The following is an 18,715-nucleotide window of genomic DNA, read 5'->3' as shown; positions in this document are numbered from 1 at the left end:
GATGAGCTGAAGATGAGAAAACAATGTCTTCAATGGTGATTAAAAAGTATGTATCGAGGTGAGGAGAAAGTTCTTCACTGAGAGAGTCGTTCGCCATTGGAATGTGCTGCCCAGGGAGGTGGTGGAGTCACCGTCCCTGGAGGGGTTCCAGAGGGGATTGGATGTGGCACTTGGTGCCATGGTCTAGTCATGAGGTCTGTGGTGACAGGTTGGACCTGATGATCTTTGAGGTCTCTTCCAACCTTGGTGATACTGTGATACTGTGATGCCTCTGACTATGCTAGAATTGATAATATTTTATGCTAAAAAAAGTAAACACACATATTTGCCTATCCATATACATTTTGAAAAATGAAGTTATTACAGAATTCCACATGCAGAAGGTCAATGAAAAGATCATCTGAAAATAAGGGCTATGTTACCAAATGGCTTCATTGGTTGTGGAAGCCTTTATAGTGTAACTTCTACAAATTGAGAGTACACACTTAAGCTTACTTCAAGATTTACTGAAGCCATTGAGTCCTACTGCAGTTTTTCAAGACCTGTATTAGGGGGAAAAATGGAGTATATGATCTGAGGAACACTAGTGACAATCAGACTACTCAGCTTTGAATTATGGAAGCCAATTTCAAGGCAGCAGTAGTGTAGCAGAGTCCTCTGCATGGCCACAGCCTTAATTAATAACATCACAGAAACCCAATTTTTTTTGCACATCTGAATTCAAAGCAAAGCATATGACCCAGAAGATTACAAACAGCTAAGCATTCCATAATTTGTAATTTTATTGCTGCTTTCCCTTTTCTTCTTCTTCTTTCAACTTTTTTACAAGAGATACTAAAATAAAACAGACACATTCATAAGACTTTTGGAAACAAACTTTGGTAATTAATCTGCCTCATGTTTCAGCAAGAGGGCTTCTACTGAAGAAAATAAATTGCTATATTTAAATGAAAGAGGCAACAGAGCACACACTAAAGAATTAAATACCTGAAGAAGCTTTTAGCTGTTATCTGAACAGTAATATTTAACCAAAGTATAATTTTAGTCTATGAATGCTGCAGTTAAGTGAAGACCAGTTTTAGCAATTAAGAATTGTACTGGTTTGGTTAAGATAAAAAGTTCTTTTGTGAACACAATATATGAGCTGTTATTCTAGTGCTTTACAAAATTGGTTATGTCACAGAATAACTTAACAGGAGCTTTAGTACTCTGAAATTATTAAGAAGGAAAAATATAAACTCAGAGCATTATTTGAGTTTTCTGGCATGCCATGTTCCATCAGCTTGAAGTGTAGTACAGAAGCTCCAGGTACTTCACATTCATTTGCATGCATTATGTCACTGCATAACCTCAGCCATTGCAAATTCCATGTCTTTAGGAACTGTGATTACACTTTTGGCAAGATTCATCTATTTTAAATGCAAATTGATGCCGTGTATCTATTAAAGCAAGAGCAATCTCCCACAGAGTGCCAGGATAAGTTCTGTCCAACAGTGAGGTGATGGAAAGGAATCTATGTGGTGTCCTTTCTTCATTTCCCAGAGTCATTTGGTAGTATACATCCTGCTCAAAGTGTCTAATATTTTTGCACCTTTAATCTACATATTTTAACACCAATCTGAGCATGTGTTCCATTAACCTGAATGTGGGAGACTTCTGCAGACACTGAAACAATGACTTGATAAATTTTTGAAACTTGAGATTTCAAATTATGGAAAGGAAAACAGACTTATTTTGTATCAAACAATGAAACAGCTTTCACTGAAAAGAAAATCCAAAAATTTCTGAAAGTCAGTGGAAAAAATAATTTATTGCAATTTCTTTTGCACATTAACATGAAACATTTACACATATATATTCTGTGCTGATAAGGTATACTGGATATAGACAATTTTTATACACAAAGTAATTGCACTATCCTATTTAGTAATGCAAATATTCAGATAAGAACAGATCTTATTCACATAAAAATGTACTGTATACTGAAGTTATGAAAGGTCTATGCATCTGAAACCTTGTTCACTTTAACTGTATCAGCCGATAAAAGACACTATGTCCCTTTACCAGCTTTCCATCCCTTAATTATGCCATCATGCCTCCATCACGCCTCCAATATTAACAGGTCCTCCCAAGGAATTAAAGTAAGACCATTCCTGAAAAATTGGAGACCAAACCAAAGGCAATTACGACAACCAAGTCCCAGCAGCGTGCTTTTCAGTTCTGAAGGCTCCAATACAAAAGGATCAAAGCACTACACGTTGTCTAAAATTGTCCAGCAATCTATTATTAGTATGACAATTTAGTTAATACAAACCAATGAGAAATATATTGCAAGTGAACAGCATTTCAGCAGAAGTACATTGGCACATGCTTCAAATGGCAGTATCAGACAAACAACTGCTCCCTTTCAATATAGAAAATGTTTACATTGTATTTTCTACAAAGGGAAAATGCAGGATGATATCAAAAGAGGAATCTTTTTCTAACCAGGAATTTACAGTGCATCACGTGTTATTCACAATCTGAACGGGAAGTACAGCAACAACAGAACTAAATCAATAAACAACATTTATACAAGAATTTTCATAATGCTGCTTTAGGTATTATGGGTTTTTTAATAATCCTTTAGGTTCATTGCTCTTCCCAACAACTGAAATGCCTGTCTTTCCATACATGTCACTGATTCACATAACCACTATACTTCAGAGATGAAGATGAAGGAGTGAAGCATCAGACTGAAGTGGTTAGTTATGACGTGCATAATCCAAAATCTTAGTTAATATTATGTGGTGGTAGGAAGGGCCACATGACTGACGTGCAAAAATGCATACCATAACCAAAAAAAAAAAAGCTTGAAGTACATGCTTATAGCAGACATAACAGTACCAAACATTAAGGAAAACAAAAATAGCAAGCAAGCCTGGAGAAAAATGCTGAGTATGATTTCAGGAGTAGGGAAAAAGACAATGGTACTTCACATGGCAATGGGAGATATGATGTGAAATAACATTCGTAATTCAACCTTACTGCCTGGCACCCTATTTGGAGACAGCACTGCGCCCTATCCAGTGTCCTCTTCCTCTTCCCTCAGCTCAGAAAGCATCTTGCTTTGTTTCCTTGAGTGCATGCAAGTAGAATTTGAGAAGTTAAGGCATTTTTTTTGAAGCAACAACATGGGAGGTCAGTGCACTGACAAAATAAATTTTACAACTCGCAACAAGCATCAGTGAATAATAAAAATCATAAAACACAGCATGGGTAATGCACGCTTTTATTTTGTACATGTAACAATTCCTGCATTCCCTGAAGAAACACTGCTCTGACTGAGATGCTTTTAACTTGTTCCAATCAGTAATGTGGGGACAGGGCAGAAGAGAAAGATGTTTGAAAATTGGGAAATTATGCCAGTTTGACATTCTTAAGCCCTTTGCACAGTTTAATTTTTACAATAAATCTGTTTCTCAAGAGAGAAGCTGCAGCTGAACCTCTGTTATAATAGCAACAATAGCAATAATTAGTCTTACATCATGCAAAAAAGCAGATGCAAAAATGAGTAATTGGTCACAGTTGCTTTTGTTCTATGTCTACATCTGATGCAGTTTGAATTTTTGCTGTAATGGTATCATGGAAGAGACATCTTCAGTGGAAAAAATCAAGGGAGAAGCATTCCAAAACTGATTCTTGTAACTCAGGTCTTTCTTAGAAGTAATTACTGCTCATGATGACTGATATTAGAGATGCCAACTTAAGAATCAAGTCTGAGGTATGCTAAGTTGCTCCAACACTATCATTTTCTACAGGCCTAGCAGAGAGACAGCATATTTTAAGTCTTGTTTTCACATCTCTATGCCCACTTCAACCACATGTTACTTACTAGGCTTTAGGGTAAAATACAGATTTTCAAATGTTTAGAGAATATATCACTAATGTGAGTCTATCGTAGATTTAAAGATATTGGAGGTAGAAAACATCACAGTAAAAGACTAATCAGCATATCAGAATATCTTCAGGATGGTTTTTGTGTTGACTTCCATAAGTCACTTCTTACAGTATTCTGGGGTGAATATTCTGGGGTGACTTTCCAGAAAACGGACGAAGTAGTTTCTAAAGACGTTAATCTACCAACTTTAATGTTATGAACAGTCACCCTGGAATTAACACTCTAGCACGTGTATATGTTTGAAAGATTAGAGAAAGATTCTGAAAAGAAAACCAAAACTACACCATTGCCTAAAGCAAAGTGATTACTGTAAAAGGTTGATTATCTGATTTCTGCTTTTGTAGTACAACTATTATGTACAGCCTGTAAAGTGCAAGAATAACACAAAAGTACCTTCACAAAACAATGAGAAACTCAGAAAATCTTAAAGGAGTAAACCTCAGTGCATCTTTTTATGTATGGACAGGTGAAATTGTGCAGGGAGTGAAAAAGAAAGGAAAGGTTAGAGGATTATATTTCACTTTTCAAAATCACCTCTGAGAAAATAATTAACAGTTCAAATCACAACATGAATGTATCTTTCTAGTCTCCTATTCTCCCAAACTTTATTATTGTTTATTATTTATAATTTATTATTGGTATCTGTAATGCCAGAAGCTCTTCTACCTATAAGAATGACGTGTATATATGAATTTCAGAATTAAGGAAAAATAACAAACATTAGAGAGATTTTTTTTTAGTGTGCTTAAACTGTAAGTCTTAAGTGCTCCTGAAAATCAGTCTGGCAGTATTTTTCTTTCAGGTTTATTCCTGCTTCCATGTCCTCCTCTACAAAGCTTGATTACTACATACTGGTATCAGCACATACGCCTCAGGACTGCTGTGAGGATTAACAAAACAGGCTATTGTACAAGATCTCCAGAAGGAAACTGCAATATTTAAAATTCGAACCTATCTGAATCCTATATTCATATTAATCACCTGTGAGGTTGAAACAAGGAAAATACGCACTTGCCTCAGTACCCCTCTGAAATGTTATGTTTAAAATTACAATGTGCCCTGCTACAAATCATAGGATATAATTTATAACACAGAAAAAGTGAAAGGTGTTTAATTAAAATATATTTTCAATACACCTATAGATTTGAAAGAGTGGTAATCAAGTGAAATTATAGTTAATCTTGATATACAATAAAATAAACAAAAGTAGTATAAAAAAATGGCACCCAGAATATGATTGTAAATAATAGATATACTAAAATACAGTCTTCAGCAGAGTTTAAGTACAAGCTCTCCCCTGAAGTTTAGTACTGGAGGTTAATTCTGAGTTACCACTAAAAGTCAGTATTTGTAGACTTGGGTACCTGCAGTAAGAAATCTGGATCAAATCTCCTGAAGAGCCCAGATTAACAACCTAAATTTCATTTTCAGAAGCCAATGAGTATCCAGACACATAAACAATTTCCTGTAACTTACAAGAATAATTTCAGCCAAGGTAATTGATGACTTTCACTGTTTTACTCGTGTGGTTTTGAGACTAAATACATTAGCTTATACCACTTTCTTTTTTTATTACTTCAGGACAACATTCAAGCTATATAAATTACTTTAACCCTTTTTTAACTCCCTGTTGGCAATGGGTGGAATGTATGTACCTGTTCAGCTATGGCAAATCAGCGTTGGCAATGGGTGGAATGTATGTACCTGCTCAGCTATCAGCTGGCATGCTGTAATGTGATTGTCTAAGTTTGTAGCAGACTTATAAGCCTAGACCTCATTGTCTTTTAATAAGATTTTGTACAGTAAATACCCGCACTTCTGACATTAAGGCATAAGCCTTAAGACCACTCAGTGCTTGAAGAGCTTTACCTAATCTGAGAAGAGGATTTAGGCTCGCATGTCATTTAAAATAGCTTTCACCCCATACATTTCTTAAACAAGACCTCTATCACACAAGACTCTGAACAAGTACATCCATCTGCAGTGAACAAACCATCATGTACAATAGGTATGAACCTGCTTGCAAGTAGTTGCTGGACTACTGCCTAAATATTTGAAGGCACATTGTTATTCACTCACTCTAAGAATGCAAATGGTGAATTTAGAAGTTCTGATACGCCAAAATGTCAGCTAAAAAATAAAAGGACATTGTATTGCAAAATCTAGTACAGTGGAGAAATCTGTACGAGTGAGATATAAATATTTAAACACTTGGCACTCCCTCAAGGACTTTTTAAAATCAAAAGTATTCTTTCAGGGACTGCATAAACTACAAGGACAAAAAACCAAGGACTTTAATGTGCTGTCAAGATAGTAAATGCATTTGTGAAATACTGTTGTACAAAACTACATTTTCTCTAGGGAACGTTTAGTTCTGCAAATGCAAATGGACCTCAGTGGTTTAGATTTAATTGTCATGTTTATGCCTTGTTTAAAAAAATTCAAAATTACACTCTGGTTAGTCATACCTCTGTCTCTGTATTCTTTCTGGACAAAAACCAAACCTGCATCGGTTCTTTTTTGCCCTTCATAGAAACCGGACCCCTGTACTCCAGGTGGAATTGGGGATCTGAATTTTCTGGTGTCATAAGACACCTGAAATTGAAAGAGAAAATACATAAATGGGTATACTATGCATGCACTACACAAAATATTGAACATGCTACAGATACATGATCAAATTAACACAAGAGTCAAATCTATGTCTAGATCACTATTTTCTTTGCATACCAGTAACAGTATATCATAACCCAGTCTGCCACACAGTTTCATGACAACTCGTGTACTTAAATAACATTGCAGGAATTCTGTCACTTTCAACTCCATAATCACTTCAACAAAGTGATTTCTTTGAAGATGTCAATGCCAATACAAATACTGCATCACTCACCTGTAGGTATATTCAGAGACATTGATCTTTCCCTTTTCTCCAGTAGTTTCTGTTCTGCTTGTTAGATTGACAGTATTTCCAAAGAGGCAGTAACGTGGCATCCTTTGGCCTATAACACCTGTGACTACCTCACCAGTATGGATTCCTATTGTTATCTTCAGAAAGAAAAAACAAAGTTTGAATATTCAAAATCAACACAACTAATTTGATGTGTCTGACTAAATACAGGTATTGTGTCATTTCTATCTGCTAGAGTTCATTTAGATAGAGTTCATTTTTCCAATATGTCACTTCTGTTTCTTCAGAGCCTTGCATTTTGTGGTTTTGTGTCACCTTTTTTTTTTTTTTAACTGCAGTGCAGTGTCACAGCTTTGCCTCCCATATGAAAGAACAAATTCCATACTGTTTCCAGCATGAACCATTCCATGCACAAGCCCTATGAGGAGAGGCAGAGGGAGCTGGGATTGTTTAGCCTGGAGAAGAGGAGGCTCAGGGGAGACCTTATTGCTCTCTACAACTACCTGAAGGGAGGTTGTAGCCAGGAAGGGGTTGGTCTCTTCTCCCAGGTGAGCAGCAACAGAACAAGAGGACACAGTCTCAAACTCCACCAGGGGAAGTTTAGGCTCAAGGTGAGGAGAAAGTTTGTCACAGAGTTGTTAGCCATTGGAATGGGCTGCCCAGGGAGGTGGTGGAGTCACCATCCCTGCAGGTGTTCAAAAGGGGACTGGACGTGGCACTTGGTGCCATGGTTTAGTAGTCATGAGGTCTTGGGTGACAGGTTGGGCTTGATGATCTTTGAGGTCTTTTTCAACCTTATTGATTCTATGATTCTATGCTGCTATTATGCATTATGTAACAAAAAAATAGTGGACCAGCACACTCTACAGGTCTGTTTAATGAGTGCTCAGATATAAAAATGGATGGCACAGGCCAAAAAAAAAAAGATGTTTCTCAGTGGAAACATCATGGTGTTTTGCATTTAAAAGCTCAAGACATAGGACAGGGATTTGGAGCTCATTCGTATAGCACATTGGTTATTGTAAAGTTCCAAATCCAACCTTCTCACTTTTTTTGCTCACTGACAAAGTACACAGATCTAAACTAGGTGTTAGACCAGGAACATTCATGTAAACAGAAACACTTATCACACTCATTACTTTGCTGCCACAGCCTTCTGATGAGGACAAATCAATACAGCCTCCCTGGTTCTGTATTAATACAACAACTTCATAAAATCCATCAAGTGAACTTCCACTAATATACATTGCTGCCAGTTATCACCACCATAACTGCCTGTGGAATTGTGCTTTTCTTTTTAATGCAGTATTTTCCCATGCTGATGTGAGAATTTCAAGTGGCATCAAAAAGATCAGTGAGGGAATACTACTGTTCAGTTTATTTGAGATGAATAAGGTTCAATGAATTGTACTTGATGCACAGTGGGAATTTGTTGATTAGATTGACATTATCAGAAAACAGGCATGAATGATGTGCACCTAATTTAGTCCTTTAAAAGGTTAAGCACAATAATTACATTTAAAGTCTGGGAATTCTGCATGTCACATCTGTGTATGACTCTTCATATTATCTGTAGATATCAGTCTCAAAAGCTAATGACAAAAAAGCTTGCATGGACTGGGACTTGAGCATTGTCACGTTTCAAAGTACGATCATTATATGAAAGAATGGGCTCTTCATTCAAGCCCCCACATTTACTAACCTGTACAGGCTCACCATCTACTTGAACTTGGCCCGCTATTTCCATCATATCCAATGCCAGGTGGCAGATAGATCGTGCATGATGAATGCAAGGCTCTGGGAGGCCACTCACTGTCATGTACTTGTCCCCAACTGTTTCCACCTATCAAGAGATATATTTTCCTATTACTTCATCATCATGGGCTTTATAGTACTAGAATAGACCTAGTACTTCCTTCAAGACTGCTTCTCCTTTCAAGTAGTTTCCCTTCCCCTAATTTCTGTCATCTCTGCTTGTTATTGGAGAGAATTTATTCTGCACCCAGAAAGTAACATATTAAAATTACATTATGATTGTACATACTGGAGCTTCTCTTGTGGAGTCTTCTGAATTTCTGTAAAATGTTTGTTTTGACTCACATTCTTAATTAATTTGATAATGTATATAAAATTGATTTATAATGAAAGCTAGGATTTTATCTTATATAGATAAACACAAAAGCACACACATGTACATAAATATCTGGGATGCATGTATCTCCACCTACCTACCTGCTACCAGCCACATCTGCAAGTACAACTCATTCCTAATGAAGGAACAATATTCACATTGAAAGAAAAAAAGAATAATAAATTGCAATTTACTGTCAGGCATATGCCTGAAAAAGCAGAGGATCAGCAGAACCACAAACTGTTTGCATTTGTATCTGCTCAGCATGGAAGTAGATTTATATTTCCCCCTATTGGGTGACTGTGCAGAAATCCTGCTGACAACTAAGCCCTTTATGTTCCTCCTCACATTTAGAGATAAACAACATACCCTTCTTTAGCTATGTAAAATCAAGTAACATAGTTCAAAGATTGACAACATAGCTATTTTCTTAAAAAAGCCCAAAACACAAAGGTTGCAAAAGGTGACATGACAGTATTGAAACGTCACAGATCAAATACTTTACAAATTTTCTGCTTACCTTATAAACAAATGGATTCCTTCGTGAATCAGTCAGAATATCAAATCTTGTGTAAAGATCATTTAAGAGATTAACAATCTTCATAGCTCCCTCTCCAGAGGCATGTTTACTACAGAAGGCATTGAATCCAACAATGCCACTGAAAAGAATGGTCACATTGTCATACCGCTTAGCTGGAACAGGACGCTTATGTCTCAGCTCGTTTGCTACTGATGGTGGTAGAACAGAGTACAGTAATCTAAATGTGTAAGGAAAGAAAGGCACAAGCAAAACAAAAAAACTGTTGAGAAAAGTCTTTTAATCAGCAGTCTTCAAATATCAGCTCAGTACTTTCCACAGCAAACAGCAATGCAAAATGTTTACTGAAGGATATAGAATAGAATAGAATAGAATAGAATAGGAAACAGGAACTGGTTTACATCAGCAGTTCTTCTGACATGACCTGTCAATAGTATCTTGGATGACTTTTGTTTATTTCTTCAGTGTTTCTACCATATCCTCAGCTCATATAATCTAGTTTTGCTCACAGAACCTTAAAAACTACAAAAACGGTCACAAAGAGATCAACATTTTCCACCTTCAAATGCAATCCATGCATTGATACATTATTCCTCTTCAGAATGCTGCTTTTAGGGTTTATTGCATTTCTTCTGAATTAATAGTCTTTATGACATATTAACAATTGTTTATATTACACATCATGCAAATAAAATCCAAATTACACAGAAAGAGGTTTACTCTAGTCTCATGTGTATTCCTTCAACTTTCTAACTGCCATCTTAAGCTATACCTATCTCCTTACACAGCTAAGTGGGCAAGCTGAAGATCCTGTTTCAAAAATCTTCAGCGTCATTTGATACACACTCTCCTGCACAAACCCCCACTAGTGGCATTTTTGGCAAGTTCATTACTGCATGAGTGAATACTTTTAGCACATGGTACAGCAATGACACTGTTCCAGCACGTGCCAAGAAGGCAAATAAAGTTATTTTATAAAGCAAGTCAACAGAAATTAACAGAAAAAAGTATTTTTTAGTCTCCTTTTTCCTCTGACTCTTCCACTCAGCCTTTTCAGGTCTTTTTACAATAAACTTCCATTATTATTCTACAGAAAAACAGTATCTGTCAACAGAATTCATACCATAACAAATGTTAATTCTACTGCTAAACAAGCATAAGCCACAAGAAATTCTTCTGTTCCAGAGATAGGAACTATGTTTTATAAATAGAAGAATAGAATAGAATAGAATAGAACAGAATAGAATAAAATAGACCAGGTTGAAAGAGACCTTCAAGATCATCACATCCAACCCATCATCCAACACCACCTAATCAACTAAACTATGCAACCAAGCACCCCATCAAGTCTCCTCCTAAACACCTCCAATGATGGTGACTCCACCACCTCCCCAGGCAGCACATTCCAATGGGCAATCACTCTCTCTGTGAAGAATTTCTTCCTAACATCCTGTATGAACCTCCCCTGGTGCAGCTTGAGACTGTGTCCTCTTGTTCTGGTGCTGGTTGCCTGGGAGAAGAGACCCAGCCCCCGCCTGTCTACAACCTCTCTTCAGGTAGTTGTAGAGAGCAATAAGGTCTCCCCTGAGCCTCCTCTTCTCCAGGCTAATCAACCCCAGCTCCCTCAGCCTCTCTTTATAAGCCTTGTGTTCCAAACCCCTCACCAACATTGTTGCCCTTCTCTGGTCAACCATCAGCCACACACTGCTTGCCACACAAACTTTTGTTTAATTTACCTGCCAGTAGTCCTTGAGCTGAGTTGTCATAGAGTAAGGCTGTGAGTATGATTTTACAGTTGCCTGTAGAAATGGATTTGGGGCTCTATGTGTACACTTTATTGTTATGTACTTCTGTCTAGACAGTAGTATTATATAGTACTAACTAGATAGCCCCAAAAGCATTTCTATAGCTAATGATAAAATCAAACTTGTAGCATTAGCCTATTGCAAAACTTCACTTTTACATAGACATTTTTTTGAGGTATATTTTTCTCCTCTATTAACTTGTTAGCATGGTGGTCCAAAAAGACAAAGAGCTCTACAGCTGGTTTGCAGAAATTTGTCAAACAGTAGCATCTGGGCATTCACCAAAATTGTCTTGGCTACAGGGACTACATAGAAGAAAGTTTGCAAAACCACTGTTATAGGCAATTCACAAAATGAAAATGACTGTCATTTCACTTCTCCTAACTTTTCGTATCAGGGAATGAGCTATAAAAACACCTGTGTAACAGCCTAGAGTGCAGATGACATTTGACAATCTAAAGAAGGTGTTAAACTAAAATGTTCTTTCTTGACTCCAAAATTATCAGTCCTGAATATCTCTTATATTCCTTCCAAGTTTCTGTTATTTTTTGAAGACAGTATCTATAAATATTATATTGCTGTGACTGTTCCAGCTCAAAGTCAGGATCTGGTTCTTACGTGTCAGTCTTTTTCTTTTCATCTTCCAGTGCACGCAGAGTGTGCTGCAATCTGTCAGTCAGGATCTCAAGCTCTTGAGTCAGTTTATATTCCTCTCTGAACTGCTCTCCCAAAAGAACCAGATCACGGGTAGCATCATGCAGTGGAATATCACTCAGATATAAACCTCTTCTGGTTAAATCATCCAAGTTCATTACACTGCAATGTGGAGAAATACATAATAGGGATACAATTAAACTCAATAAACAGCAGAAACAGCTGAGTAACAGTAGAAAGATTATGCTTCTGAGTTTGTGATGAGCTGCACAACATACCCATTGTACAAAATGCCTTATTTCTGTTCATTCATGTTAACACATGGTTCTTGACTTCTGCATTTAAATACAGAATTCTCATTGATGAGTTCTATGAACATATCAATCGTACATATTTCAGTACATAGATTACATTAAGGTAGCTCCCTTTTATACAGGAGATTAACATATCTGGTGTGTTAGTTCAATATGCTCTAATCTAAAGTAGCCTCCCATGCAATCCCCCATTCCACTCAGTTCTTTATAATCATCACTCTTATACCGCATTCAAACTACTGCAAAAATATGTGAATCCAAATATGAAAACAAATCATGCTGGAATTTATCAGCACTCTCAGAGCAAGAAATAAAGAACAAAGCTTGCAAAAAATCATGGCATCACAATGAATTCTTATTTGTACAAGTTGGGCTGGAGCATCCCAATGCTAATATTGAATTTCTTAGTAATCAGTCATGTTCTGATGTTTAAATGCAGTGTATATACACAAAACCCATGAAATCAATACTTGAACCAACTAATCTCTGTAATACTACTCTCATAAGTGTTCTTAAAATTAGTAATTGTAAAATGAAAATTGGTATTATAGAGCTCTTAAGGTTTCAAGTACCTTGGTGAACACAGAAAGAGAATGCTGTCTGCCTCAGGCAGGTAGATCATTTGCCCTTTCAGACGTAAGCAGCTGATTTCTGTGCCAGTCAGTTCATCTTCACACTCCAGCTTTTCCACATCCAACAGCCCCTCCTGGTGATGGAAAGTCAGAATTATAGAAGGGCAATGCTATGTGTGTTACACACCAGGCCATGTATGTAAGTCAGGAAGTTTGGAATAGAGTTACAAACAACATTAAATTCCAAATGATTTGTCAATTGAAAACCATACAGTACTTGTATATTAATCCTGTGATTTGCTACTTCAAAGATGTAAAGCATGGCATCTTTATGCTCATGTTCATAACTTCTTGTTTTCTCCTGTGACAGTACAAATGTATTGCTTATTTGATGAAGTTCTATCAGTGCCTAGGAGCATCTCTAAAAATCTTGGTTTCTTTCAGGTACAGTTTTCTTGCCAGAGCAGGTGCTACTTCACATCCTGCATATGTTCCTATCACCCACCTCCTCTCCTGCCCTCTCTAGAGAAAAGGACGTGTGTATGAACATACAGGCCCAAGCAAAAACACATTTCATGTTTGTCTTCCACATTGTTATGAAGCAAAAGTATTGTAACTGCCTTTCTATATTTACTTTCGTACAATGCCATACGGGTTAGCTCCTAGTAAAGAATCAAACTGAAGTATATGTACTTCGCTATTGCTATAAAGCATTCTACTTAACAAGCTACACATGAATTCACACCTGTGACTTTTTCTCAGCTCAAGACTCAAAAGGGACTGACTGTACTACTGTGCAAAGAATTTTCTCTGAAGAATTCTGAGCCTCCAGCACTTCTTAGCAGCTCTCCAAAGCATACTTACTTAAAGAAAAGCCAGATGAATATTCTCTAGTTACCTTGGTCCTCAGTACAAAGACTGTATTGATATGTGAGAGGATCCCATGGAAGCTAATATCAATGTGAGGTCGGACCAAAGAAAAAACTGACAACAAACTGCAGTTTCCTGGCTGGAGCTAGAATAAAACAAACAAAAACAAAACCAAACAAAAACCAAAACCAAACAAAAAAAAGGGGAGGGGGGGAAGTAAAGTAAGATAGTTATATTTTATAATAAAAATATACATAGACTAATTATATACATGGACTAGTTACATTCAGTTTGCTTGGATGACAATATTGAATGGAAGAGAAAACATAATTTATGCATTTCTCCACTAAAACACAAGGTTTTTAAGTTAAGGAATTTTACAGGAGAATATTGACTTCAAAGTACAATTCTAGTCTGCAAGATGACTTTGTAAAATTCTGTTAGACTATTATATTCCTTATCTATCAAACTGTTCCCATGTGCCCACTTTACAGTAAATAAAGCTCTCCAGTGTTTTCCTACTTAGTGACCGCCTTCCTTTTGCATAAGCTATGTTCTCTAAGGTATCGACTCTGATAAGGATTCTCACTAGGCTTAACAGTTATAGCTGTTCACTGAATGCCTTTGGGGAAAATCTTGCAGAGCCACTTGAAAGGCTCTTCTATTAATTAATTCTGTAAAATTTAGACAACTCACCAAAAACAAACTTCAGGAAAAAACAACTAGCATAAAATTGCATATTAAAAGTACTTCAATAATTTAGAAAAAACATGGTATATGCAATATCAGCCTACATAACTGCAAAGACCATTTGACGCTTTCATCATCTTACTTTTTGCTTCTCTCATCTGACTGCTTTTGCTATTGCTACTTTTTTAGAAACTCAGCTTTTTTAGGCAAGAATTGAGGTATCCTGTTCATATACAGAATACCTAATATTAAATGAACCTCTGAGTACCCTCTTCATGTAAATAACAGCTGCATTCAATTCATGACACACACACATATATGAGACAAACATAGTTTGGATTATCTTAGTTGATAAACAAAACAAGGAAGTATACTACAGCTTCTGTTCTGCTCCTCTGTTGTGCATCTGACAGCCTAAATATTTGAAAGTAGTACTGCCAAGTAACAGACTATGTACCTGCTGCTACACTATACAGTAACATGGGGCCATTTCCTGAACCCTAAGCCAAGCTGCACTGACTATCTCACATCTACTTTGATGAGTTATCTACCATTTTCATAGCAAACACATCTTGGAGTGAAAAAATCAGGTATCAAGCTAACACCTAAACTGTGGGGCTGATCAGGTTTTCTGTGCTCAAGCTCACTTCCTTACTGCACATGCATGTATCATAAGGAACAGAGATATTGTAGAACTACAGCTATTTTTACAGCCCTTTTTCAAACAACGGGAGCACAATGTAGTAAATATTATATAGTCACACAGAAATTGTATTTAGGCAGAGAATCCTAAATCTAAATTATTCATCTTTAAAATAAACCTGCGAAGCACCTAGCATTAGCAATCTCTACAATTATTCATGCATGAGGATTATCTAACCTGTGGAAGGACTCTGTATATAGCATTGCCACACTGTGTGACCACCAGATCTCTGTCAAATATTATGTGGAAAGGAAAGGCCTTGCAGAAAGTATAGGGACTGATACGAGACTCCTGGGTACCATTTTCTTCAAATCTGTCAAGGTCTTCATAGTAGTCCTCTTCTTTAGACTCTTTCTCTTCAATTAAAAACTGAATGTGGTCACATTCCTCATTTCTCTGTTGAATAACCTAGAAAATTGAAGGAAAAAATGAAAACCCAAAAACTCTGCTACTGATTAATAACTGCAATGTTACTGTGAAGACAGAAATACATCCAGAGCAGAAAGATCAATTCAAGAACAGTATTTAAATGTTGAGAAACCATTACATTCTAATAAGTATTTCTAATTTTAGAAAGTATTTATCATTCCAGGTGAACAATTATGCCTTTGCTCAGCCACAGTTGCTCTTTACATGAACAACATATTGAAAATTACTCAAACAGAACTTATAAAGCCCAACTGAAATGTGCATCCTGAAATCAGGGGTCAAGGCTCAGGTCATGCTTGCTTTCACCAGTACCTGTCAGGAAACAGGACCCTCCTCTTTCCCTGTATGAACATATGGCAAGTTTTAAATTACAGAGACCAACTGAAACCTTATTTTGTTAAAAGCTGTTTGCAAGGTCTTTAACAAAACAGCAAACAGTGCTGACATGAGGATGGGCATGTCACAGTCAGCCAGAACAAAGCTGAATGGAGCAGATATTTGCACATACAGTCCTTACACAGTTCAATCAGAGAAGCCCACAAGATCAGGACCAACAGATAAAACTAAAAGCAATTACAATCTTCTACAAGCTGCATTCCAGATTACATGAAATTGCAGCAAACCCAGTCATCTACATCAGTCAAATGTCTTAAATATAACATTTCACACTTCAGTAATTTTACTCAAAATCAGTAGAAAAAATACTTGATTATTTTGTTTGCGGTGAAAGTCAAGTATTGCAGTATAATTGAAGCGAATAACTAATAGCATAACATAATTTACCTTGAGAGGCCAAATTCACCTGCTCTCAAGCCTATGAGATTTATGGCTGGAGCAGAACAATTCTATTTGTACAGTATTGTTAAGCAGCAATTTTCTGGAACATGTTGAACCTGACTCTAATTTCATGTAGAGACTGATCCTAAAGCCACTGAAGCAAAAAAAAAGACTTAAAAAATCTCTGATGCAACCTGGTTCTGCCATTTACACATAGTCCAACTACAGAGATTTACAGTTACACTATGAAAGCAGAACAGATATGCACAAACACTGCACTTGATCCCTTAACATGTTTGCCTTATGGAATATTTCTCCTTCACAACTGTCAGCCATGGTAGCTCAATGGCTGGGGAGCGCTGATTTCTTCATTTGTTCCTGCACAAATGGAGGAGTATAAAACAACAAAACAGTATTTTATATCTAAATGATGCTTAATTTAAGAAGGCAGTGTTCCTTGATCTCCTATTTCACTATTCATTTAAAGAAAAGAGGGGCTTTTCTTGACAAGAGTTCAAAGCAGGAGCCTGATTTAGGTGCTCTTTTCCATGTGCTGCAGTAGTCTTTCTATTGAATGCCTAAGTAACTTAAAGATCAGCTTACTAAATTTACCAGCTAATGGAGGTACCTAGAGCTGGATGTACGAGCAAGTTCAAATATTAATAATGATATAACCTGATTTGCTCAAGCAACTGTGTGGGTAATCCATATGGCAGTGTGTGGCAAAAAGAGGTGGGAAACTATGAAGTGGTAAATCTCAGAAAGAAGAGGCGATGTTCCCTTGAGGATAACAAGTTAGGCAGGTTTGTCTAGAAAAACAGAACAGAGTAGACAGAGACCTAGTTTTCCTCTGAATTTGGGGGTTAAAGTTTCTCCAAGTCTTCCTCTCTTTTAAATCATTATTCCTGAAATGGAGAGTGGCTGTGGCCATACTGAGGACTGACAGAATGCAATTACAGTCTTAGTTCTTACTTTCTATCGCTCATATGCATTTCCACCAGTTTCATTTTATTATTACTGTTATTGTGCCCCAGGCCAGGTAAGATTATACACAGTGACTTTTTTCAAATTGTCGAAAATGATCACTAGGATATCTATGCTTCCAGATCATTTCCAGTCCACTGAATCTTACACTTCAGGGTTGTTCTTACCACAACTGGAAAAAATGTGTAGTTTGAATGAAAAGCTTCTCAACTTGGCAAAGCAGCCCTGAAATTCATTGTTAAAGATATAATATTTTTCAAGGAAATATTTATATTAACAGCACAACACCTTCCAGAGATATTATTATCACTTAATAATCAACTTAGTCACTACATACTAGTATTCTGTTACTCATCTGTACCTGTACTTAAAGGGTTTTTTCCTGCTGTCATGCAGTACCTAATGGGTTTTTCAAACTTCCATTTTTTCCCATTTATTAGAAATGCATGATGCATTAATAAACAAAACTGAAGTGTTTATCCAAAAAAAAAAAAAAAAAAAAAAGTGAACTGGTAGATGCTTCAAGATGTCTTAGATTGAGACATGACCCTCCACAGATGCTACAAGCCTTTGCAGTGATACATAGAATACATAGAATACATAGAATAAACCAGGTTGGAAGAAACCTTCAAGATCACCGCGTCCAACCCATCAACCAATCCAACATCACCCAAACAACTAACCCACGGCACCAAGCACCCCATCAAGTCTCCTCCTGAAAACCTCCAGTGATGGCGACTCCACCACCTCCCCAGGCAGCCCATTCCAATGGGCAATCACTCTTTCTGTATAGAACTTTTTCCTAACATCTAGCCTGAACCTCCCCGGGCGATGAAGTCTGCCATCACACACAATGTGCTATTTTTCCTAACCTTTAGAGATTAGAATTACATCAGCAACAGTGCAAAGCTGCAAATTCCCCAGGAATCTTCAAGTTCATTTGCAACACTATTTTTGACCAGACTGCAGGGCATCTAGAAATGCTTGTTCTACCAGTACACAGCATTTGTGCATCAAGTGAATAATGGGCTAAACACAAGAAAAGGTGTCCCTTCCCCCTTGTACCTACAGATCCAAGCTAATTGGCTTGATACTTATCTGGCATAAGGACTTGCCCACGATACTCTCTAGGACAGAACTTAATCTATTGTTTCATTTTTCAAGCAAAGTTTGCAAGCCACAAAATTTCAGTATCATTGAAATACTGTTGAAGAAGCCTTTGTTAAATGCCTGACAAATGAAAGTTCTTGTAGCAGAAGCAACAATGCCAGGAATCAAGCCTAATTCTTCTTCCTGCTGCAGTCACAGCTGGTGAAGTAACACCAGTTCATGACATCTAAAATTTCAATCACCATAGTAACTGCAGTTAAAAACTGAAGGGAAACATCACTCTCCTGGTT

General features: G+C 36.9%; 1 protein-coding gene across 1 annotated transcript in view; it reads right to left on the bottom strand.

The window, feature by feature from the left end:
• Positions 1 to 751: 751 nt before the first annotated feature.
• The window catches only part of GUCY1B1 (guanylate cyclase 1 soluble subunit beta 1), a 46,086-nt gene continuing 28,122 nt past the window's right edge, over positions 752 to 18,715 (bottom strand). Inside the window, exons 6-14 of the mRNA XM_054165532.1 lie at positions 15,303 to 15,533; positions 13,761 to 13,877; positions 12,863 to 12,996; positions 11,941 to 12,138; positions 9,500 to 9,737; positions 8,551 to 8,691; positions 6,831 to 6,985; positions 6,409 to 6,535; positions 752 to 3,116 (exon numbers count right to left, since the gene is read on the bottom strand). Of these exons, the coding sequence (XP_054021507.1) occupies positions 3,093 to 3,116; positions 6,409 to 6,535; positions 6,831 to 6,985; positions 8,551 to 8,691; positions 9,500 to 9,737; positions 11,941 to 12,138; positions 12,863 to 12,996; positions 13,761 to 13,877; positions 15,303 to 15,533 (1,365 nt within the window). The 3' untranslated portion in view covers positions 752 to 3,092. The remainder of the gene's footprint in view (positions 3,117 to 6,408; positions 6,536 to 6,830; positions 6,986 to 8,550; positions 8,692 to 9,499; positions 9,738 to 11,940; positions 12,139 to 12,862; positions 12,997 to 13,760; positions 13,878 to 15,302; positions 15,534 to 18,715) is intronic.

This window comes from Dryobates pubescens, chromosome 1 (genome assembly GCF_014839835.1).
Source record: "Dryobates pubescens isolate bDryPub1 chromosome 1, bDryPub1.pri, whole genome shotgun sequence".
In the NCBI taxonomy this organism is placed as follows: domain Eukaryota; kingdom Metazoa; phylum Chordata; class Aves; order Piciformes; family Picidae; genus Dryobates; species Dryobates pubescens.
Note: the sequence above shows the minus strand (reverse complement) of the source record. Positions and strands in the feature narration are given on the sequence as shown.